This window comes from Octopus bimaculoides, chromosome 1 (genome assembly GCF_001194135.2).
Source record: "Octopus bimaculoides isolate UCB-OBI-ISO-001 chromosome 1, ASM119413v2, whole genome shotgun sequence".
Classification (NCBI taxonomy): Eukaryota; Metazoa; Mollusca; class Cephalopoda; order Octopoda; family Octopodidae; genus Octopus; species Octopus bimaculoides.
Genome location: NC_068981.1, coordinates 139058328 through 139066996, shown reverse-complemented (window position 1 = coordinate 139066996; position 8669 = coordinate 139058328). Strand labels below are relative to the sequence as shown.

At 38.8% G+C, this 8669-nt stretch overlaps 1 protein-coding gene across 1 annotated transcript in view; it reads left to right on the top strand.

Moving 5' to 3' along the window:
• The window catches only part of LOC106870676 (periodic tryptophan protein 1 homolog), a 26991-nt gene extending 18707 nt beyond the window's left edge, over positions 1-8284 (top strand). The window contains exons 10-14 of the mRNA XM_014916830.2: positions 1022-1083; positions 3201-3315; positions 5077-5167; positions 6940-7061; positions 7513-8284. Coding sequence (XP_014772316.1) covers positions 1022-1083; positions 3201-3315; positions 5077-5167; positions 6940-7061; positions 7513-7644 — 522 coding nt within the window. The 3' untranslated portion in view covers positions 7645-8284. The remainder of the gene's footprint in view (positions 1-1021; positions 1084-3200; positions 3316-5076; positions 5168-6939; positions 7062-7512) is intronic.
• The last annotated feature ends 385 nt before the right edge of the window (positions 8285-8669 follow it).

The window sequence follows — 8669 nt, the reverse complement described above, 5'->3', positions numbered from 1 at the left end:
ATATATATATATATATATATATATATATATATACACACACACCTGTGTGTGGTTAGGTGTCTCCTAGTCTTGACATTGTTTGATAGTTGTAAACAAGTGTCCCTGTCATGGTGATAGGAATTATAATCAACCATAGATCTACCTTGACAAATTCCATCCAACCCATGCAAGCAAGGAAAAGAGGATATTAAAACAATGATGATAGCCAAGGAGTAGTTGTGTCTATGATCCTCACAGGTGAGAGTTATAGAGAAATCGTTGTAGTGCAAAACTTTTTCTTAATATTCTTAATTATTGTTTTTATCATGTTGTGAAGCAAGACCAGTATCTCTTGTTGGAAAATATATTGATGGCTTCTGTTCGTGGTTGTAGGGTAAGTGAGGTCGTAGGTTACCTGTGCATATGCGAGGGCTGAGTATCTGTAAGCCGACACGAATAGTAAGGAGATGTTAGATGGAGGATGAATAGAGCATAGCAGTTTGTTTGTTTGTGACAAGACACGGTATTGATGATGAGTAGGAGTGGACCCAGGTGCAGCTGTATACAACAAACTAGTTCAGGGGAAATGCAGTGATGAGGGGACAGTGTGTCTGGGCCAGAGGTTGTAGTTTATTGGTGGGGTCTTTGACATGTTACTACACAGTGTTGTGCTCCTGGATAAAGCACATTAATCAGTTCATAACATTCTGATTGGTCAAGAAGCTCCATTGTTATTTAGACCCCAGTTAGTTCTGACCAAGTATGATGATGATGTGTCTTGGACTCTAAATTATGTAATGCGATTTTTTTTTTATGCCCTATTGAAGATTTAGCAGAGGCTTTTTCTTTCGCTGATGGCAAGTAATAGCTTGAAGAAAATTCATATATAAAAAGCTTCAATAGTGTACATTTTTTTTTTAATTGTCACACTCATGCCCTAATAAAGAAGCTTTAGAGAAAGCTTTTTTTTTTTCTGCTTTTATTTGCTTTATATAAATGTAGTCTTCACTTTGATAAATATTCCATGTTTTCTTTATTATAGGTGCAGTGTGTGAAATGGCATCCTGCTGAACAACAGACCTTATTAACTGGTTCTTTTGATAGGTAAGCTTTCCCCTCTTTTTCTGTCCACCCATCATTATCATCATCATTCAGCATCTGTTTTCCATGCCAGCATGGGTAAGACGGTTTGACTGGGGCTGGTAAGACAAATAACTGCAATGGGCTCCAGTTTGATTTAACTTTGGTTTTTACAGCTGGATACCCTTCCTAATGCCAACCACAACCACAGAATGTACTGGGTGCCTTTTGTGTGTCACTGGTACTGACCACAACTAAGATTTCACTTAATTTGACATGCTTTCTCAAGCGCAGCAAATCACCAAAGGTCTCAGTCACTCACCATCACCTCCATGAGATTCAACATTTCCCTCCACAGTTATACACAATTATATTTTTGCCTTGTTGGTAGCAGGGTCTTCATTTGTATATTTAGCCTTTTAGTTGCAAGGGGTGTCAAACCATTCAACCTATGCCAGCATAGAACTTTGACAATAAATGACAATCATATCATCATCATCATCATTGTTTAACGTCCACTTTTCATGCTAGCATGGGTTGGACGATTTGACTGAGGACTGGTGGACCAGGTGGCTACACCAGGCTCCAATCTGATTTGGCAGAGTTTCTACAACTGGATGCCCTTCCTAACGCCAAACACTCCAAGAGTGTAGTGGGTGCTTTTATGTGCCACCAGCACGAAGGCCAGTCAGGCAGTACTGGCAACAACCACGCTCGAAATGGTGAATTTTACGTGCCACCTACACAGGGGCCAGTCCAAGCCAAATGAGACCATGGTCATGGTCAATGCTAGTGTTACATAACTAGCACCTATGCTGGTGGCATGTAAGAAGCATCCACTACACTCTTGGAGTGGTTAGCGTTAGGAAGGGTATCCAGCTGTAGAAACCACGCCAAATCAGATTGGAACCTGGTGCAGCTCCCCAACTTACCAGTTTTCAGTCAAACTATCCAATCCATGCTAGCATGGAAAACAGACGTTAAATGATGATATGAATATGTGTGTGTTATTGTGTCTACTTGTTTTGGCATCATGTGATAGTGGTAAATGAATATCACTGTCATATAAGCAGTGTCATTCATTTCCAGTATTTTGTGAGAACTTAACTGGCTATGGGGAAATATTACATGTCTGTATGTATGAACTTGTTACCAATCCAAATACGCTTGAGCCATATTCGAATCCATAAGAAAGCCATTCGCAATATTTTTGTCATGGAGACAATTTCTCTCTGTAGATTTGTTGTTGGCACTCCGTCGCTTACGACGTCGAGGGTTCCAGTTGATCCAATCAACGGAACAGCCTGCTCGTGAAATTAACGTGCAAGTGGCTGAGCACTCCATAGACACGTGTACCCTTAACGTAGTTCTCGGGGATATTCAGCGTGACACAGTGTGACAAGGCTGACCCTTTGAATTACAGGCACAACAGAAAGTAAGAGTGAGAGAAAGTTGTGGTGAAAGAGTACAACAGGGTTCGCCACCATCCCCTGCCGGAGCCTCGTGGAGCTTTAGGTGTTTTCACTCAATAAACACTCACAACGCCCAGGCTGGGAATCGAAACTGCGATCCTACATCCGCAAGTCCACTGCCCTAGCCACTGGGCCATTGCACCGCCACTTTTGACTTTTGTCATGGAGACAATTTCTCTCTGTAGATAAATAGGTGTAAATGCAACAAGTCATATGGATACATGCATTTCAAAGCCATCATCTCCTCTTCAGCATCACTCACTGGAGTTGGGTGGCATTGCAAACTGACAAAGAAATGGGTCTCGTTATATTCCAGTTAGCATACAGGGATTGGTTGTGCTAATCAGCAGCTTGGCCGTAATAAAATACAAATTGGAAGTGCTAAGCAGCAGTATGTACAAATATAAACTTGTTACTAGTTGAAATATGCTTGTGGCACATTTGAAACCATAGGAAAACCATTCACTGTATTTTTTGTCATGGGGAAAATTTCAAAGATATTCAGTATCATCATCATCTTACGCCCATTTTGCATGCTGGCATGGGTATGTATGTATATATATATATATATCAGTCTCACTGTGTGGATCCTTGAGCAAGTGTCTCATTTGTTGATTCTACATACATATATATGTACATTGAATATCTTACATTTTTTATCTTCAACAGTACTGTACGATTATTTGACTGCCGGGATGCTGGTTACAACCACAAGACTTGGTCATTTTCTGGATCAGAAATAGAACGCGTTGTCTGGAACCATTACAATCCTTATTTCTTTTATGTAAGTATTTTGGGGTTGGTGTTTTTCTTCTTCTTTTTTTAGCATCTTTGAAATAAAGACCTCATAATGAGGTATGTCTTTTGATTTAAATTTATCATCATCATTTAATGTCTGTTGTCCATGCTGGCATGGGTTGAACAGTTTGACCAGGGCTAGCAAGCTGGAAGGCTGCACCAGACTCCATTCTGATTTGGCATAGTTTTCTATGGCTGGATGCCCTTCCTAACACCAACCACTCCAAGAGTGTAACGGGTGCTTTTGCGTGGCACCGGTATCTTCCACGACTGCGATTTTGCTTGGCTTGATGAGTCTTCTCACATGCAACATAATGTCAAAGGTGTTGGTCATTGCCTCTGTGAGGCCCAACACTCAAAAGGTAATCAGCCACTTTGCCTCCGTGAGGCCCAACACGCAAAAGGAACTCAGCCACTTTACCTCAGTCAGGCCCAACACGCGAAAGGAACTCAGCCACTTTACCTCAGTCAGGCCCAACACGCGAAAGGAACTTAAACACTTTGCTCCATGAGACCCAATGCTCAAAAAGAACTCAGCCACCATGAGGCCCGCTCAATAATTTACTAAAATGATGTTTTAATCAATTACAATATGGGGATTGTAAACCTGATTAGCTCATTGTTATTGTTTGGTCCTGCTTCAGCTTTCGTCAAGTTGGTTGCTGTAATTAGCAAATCAAGCAATAGTTTTATCGTTAGTTTATTAAAATTATTGCTGACAGAATCATTAGAGCATTGGAAGAAATGCCTTGCTATTTCTTCCAGCTCAGTTCAATTTTGCCTTTTACCCATCCAGGGTTGATAAAATAAAGTAACATTGAAGACCTCGGGATTGATATAATTGACTAACCTCTCCCTCTCAATAATTGCTAGACTTGTACTTAAATTAGAAATTGTTATAGTTGTTGTTATTGTTCTGCAGTGTTGTTTATCACCAGGTAAACCTAAGTTCAGCTGGCCTATGATCAGAGGGGTTCTAGCCATGGCCATCTCAATATCCCTACATTATCCAAGTTGACCTTCATCTTTGTAAGACAGTACTAGACCTGTCTTCCACAGCAGAATTGTCCGTGCTGCTTCTTTTGCTAAAGAGACTTGCCAGTGCCACACAAAAGCACCCATGCTGGTGCTACATAAGAGGCTTTCTTGCCAGTGCCATTTAAAAAAGTATCCGGCACAATCTGTTAAGTGGTTGGCATTAGGAAGGACATCCAGCTGTAGAAACCAAGCCATATCAGGCTGGGGCCTGGTGGTCAAACCATCAAACCCATGCCAGCATGAAAAATAGACATTAAAGAATGATGATGAGGATGATTTCCATTAGCTCATGAAACTTTTAAGTTTCTCTCATAGGATCAGTGATCTTTGTCAAAGTTTCCTCATTGGTTACATATCCACAAAGGTACCACTTTTAGCATACAAGCACTGGAAGTAGTGCAGCCTATCTAAAGAAGGTTTGGCAAAAGTGCAGATAATTTTTGACTGCTCCTAATAGAATTCAATATATAGGGCATTTATTTTATCTTATAATAGAGAAGTTGCTACAGAGACTCAAGAGCTAAGAGTTAAATACAAATGCTTTTATCAGTCTGCAATTTGTTTAGTGTATTCACATGAAGTTCTCAGCTATATCAGTCACTGATATTAGCCTCTCAGCTTTACAAAATACTTTATAACATAAGTGTGTTTTGGTTTGTGTGGGTGTCTAAATATGTTAGTTATACGTTTTCTTCTTGCTGTTCTGTAGGCCAGCACTGATAAAGGGAATGTCTACTACGTTGATGTCCGTTATGATAAACCTATCTATACAATATCAGCACACACTGCTGCAGTTTCTGGTAAGTTGCATACTGTTCATCTTATTGAAAAATATCTGTTAATACCTCACACACACAGGGATATACCCTCTCTCTCTCATATGCACACACACACACCTTGAAATGTCATGATTAAGAATAGTATCATTTATTTTTCCTATGTTTGTATGAGTTAAATAGGTCTGTTTCAGCATGTTGTAACCACTTGACAAAATGATTGTACAAATATCAGTATGTATATGTCAGTATTGGATTTTTTTTAAAGTTTGACACCTTTGCATATATATATATATATATATATATAATAATAATAATCAATGAATGAAATGGAAGATGGATTTGGCTTGAGTCTTTATTCAGTATGATGATCATTTCAATGGTGTGATTGTTTGTTTTTAGAATGACATAAGGTAGGTTTGAGAAACCAGTCATTGTAGGTTTGAATGTAAAACAAGAATATTTGGGCCAAATATGGCTGATTTAAATACTAAAAGATTAAACTACAGACCCATTGCTTTAATATATGCCTTGAACTTCTCTAGAATTTTGATAAGGAAAGAAGTGCAACGCTCCAGGGATTTGTGTTGTAACCCTTCTAATACAAACTTGATGTTTTTTTTTTCAAAGTGATGCAAGTTAAAGAGTATTCATAGCTAAGTGGTAAGAAGTTTGCTTTCCAACTACATGAATTTTAGGTTCAGTCCCATGTGTAGCACTTTGGGCGAGTGACTTTACTATTGCCCCAGAATGATTAAAGCCGTTGAAGTGCATTTGGTGGATGGAAGCTGAAAGAAGCTCATCATATATTGTGTGTGCTACTGTTTCCTTGCTTTGGCATGTGATAGCTGTCAGCGATGTCCTTTATTTCCAATTTTCCATGATGAAAATATGGGTCATGGGATAATGTTGCCTGGCTTGGAAATGTTTGAGAGTTAGTGACCAGAAGGGCTTCTGGCCATAGAAACTTCTCTCCAACAAATTCCATTCAGCCCGTGCAAATATGGAAAAATAGGCGCAGGATGGCAAATTGAATGAAATAAAGTAGCTTGCTTACCAACCACATGGTTCCGGGTTCATTCCCACTGCGTGGCACCTTAGGCAAGTGTCTTCTACTATAGCCTTGGGCTGACCAAAAAGTACTAGGCTTACAAAGAATAAGTCCTGGGGTCAATTTGCTCGACTAAAGGCGGTGCTCCAGCATGGCTACAGTCAAGTGACTGAAACAAGTAAGAGTAACAAAACAATTATGATAATCAAAAACTGGTATTAAATTATGTTCCAAACACCAGCATAATAATGAAAGGAGTCATTTTACTATTTTCCAAAATTAATCAAAACAAAGACAGTGTACTTCAACTGAAATATGGTACAGAAAGCATTGATCATTTTTAGCACCAAACGCATCACATTCTTACATTGTAGAGTCTTTGTGGTCCATGGAAGTAAATGAACAACTCTGGTATTTCATCATCGTGATCATCATTTAACATCCGTTTTCCAGCTGTCCAGGATCCAATTGACTATTTTGGCATGGTTTCTACAGCAGGATATCTTTCCTAACGCATGTATGTGTGTCTTGCAAACAACTTGCACATGCAAGTGCTACCTGTCAAGAACTCCGCATACCGGAAGCCAGTAAGTGTATGGGGTCAACCTCTTGACAACATCAATGCACACCAGCCCCCCCTCACTGATTATACAGAAAACCATCATAAATCATTGCTTATTTTGATAATTATAAATTTATCTTTTATTATGATTTCTAAACTTGCTTTTTTTTTGGTTATGTCCAGGGCTTATCCTGAGTTCAGGTTTAGAGCACATGCTTGTTACTTCTTCATCTGACCAGACAGTCAAAGTATGGGATGTTAAAGACAATGAGCCAAAACATATTGTCACCAAAGACTTGAAATTGGTAAGCTTTTTGTTTCTAACTTAACAAATCTTGTTCAAGTAGTTTACTTTCATCATCACCATTGTCTTACATGGGTCTTCTATGCTGGTTGGATGGTTTTGGCAGGATCCAGTGAGCAAGAGGACTGGTGCCTGTTTTGACAACTTGGTTTCTGCAACTGAATGCCCTTCCTAACAACACACAGGGTGCCTTTTCTCAGAGCTCCAGCATTAGTGACATTACCAAGTAAAAGCCCTGCATTGCATGTGGTAGATGGGAGTAAAATAAAAAGAAACAAAGTTGTTAAATACACGCCCATGTTTGCACCTATTAAAACTGGTACAGAGAACAAGCTTGCTACTCTCTTGCAAGGATTTCATGAAATTGTTATTTTATCAACTTTCAATTAATTGCAAAATGATATTGAAGGTTTTCACAGTAACAGTTTTTTTTTAAATTTCGTCTTTTACAGGGAGAAATTATGTGTGCATTGCCATGTCCAGATTCACCATTTGTCTTTGCTTTTGGTGGGCAAGGAAATATGAAAGTTTGGGACATTCGCCAGAGTCCTGAGGGTAAGGAGAGTCATTTGATTTACTCGTGAATGTTTCAGATTGGTTTTTCTCAGCATATTTTACTTTGACTGATCGTGAAAAATCAACCAGCATGGAGAAAACTGATCGAGTCATTCCAAATTGCATTGATAAGAAATTATAAAACAGTATTAATAGTTATCACCAAGCTAACATGGCAGTCCAAGAAAATAGGACGAATGCTGTCAAATGTAATGTTTATATTGTTTTGGGTTAATTGTGCGTTATCTTGCAATTTAGAGATTTCAGTGATGAGATTGTTTAGTATTAGAATGACTTAGTAGGATTGAGGTAAGAGGTCAGGGCTGGATATGGGCCAGTTTGAATGCTAAAGGGTTAATGAGGACAGCAGCCAGCTCCAGACATACATTGAGGGTGATTCAAGACAAGAATACTCTCAACCTGGTACGTGTGCATAGTGATGAGCCTGACAAAATGGAAAGAGTTGGCAACTAATCAGTTTTAGTGTGTGCAGTTCTTGTAGAGAATTTGGTGCAGTATTTCCATTGAGTAATCTTCTAAGGAATAAAACAAGTTAAGGTAGAAAGTTAGCTGAAGATCACAAAGGGATTGTTTCATCAGTATGGAATGCCTAAGTCCTGATTGAATAGCTTTATCAAAGATGTTCTTGCAACCATGTTAAAAGTTACCTGGTTTGCTCAAAGTTTTATAATTATCTGCTACATTATCAATTACGTTTTTTCTTTTCACTCAAAAAAAAAAGAAAAGCAAAGCTGTATTATCTAAGATTTACACTTATATCACAAGGAGAAAGGGCCCTTCGTGAGAAATGTAGAAACTTCTACCCAAAAGTTCCCTATCACACTGTCTGCTTTAACTATGGAAAGAACATGTTAATGTAGTCTTAAACATAATCCCTGATAGGACAAGTTTACAGTTGAGTACAACACTCATCTCTTTTTTTTTTTAAAGTTCTTGTAGAGAGTGAAGAGAGAGAGAGTAACCACTGCCATGAGATTTCAATTTCATTCAGTATCATGGCTTCTTAAGGGGAAGAGACACCAGTGGCAAAGTT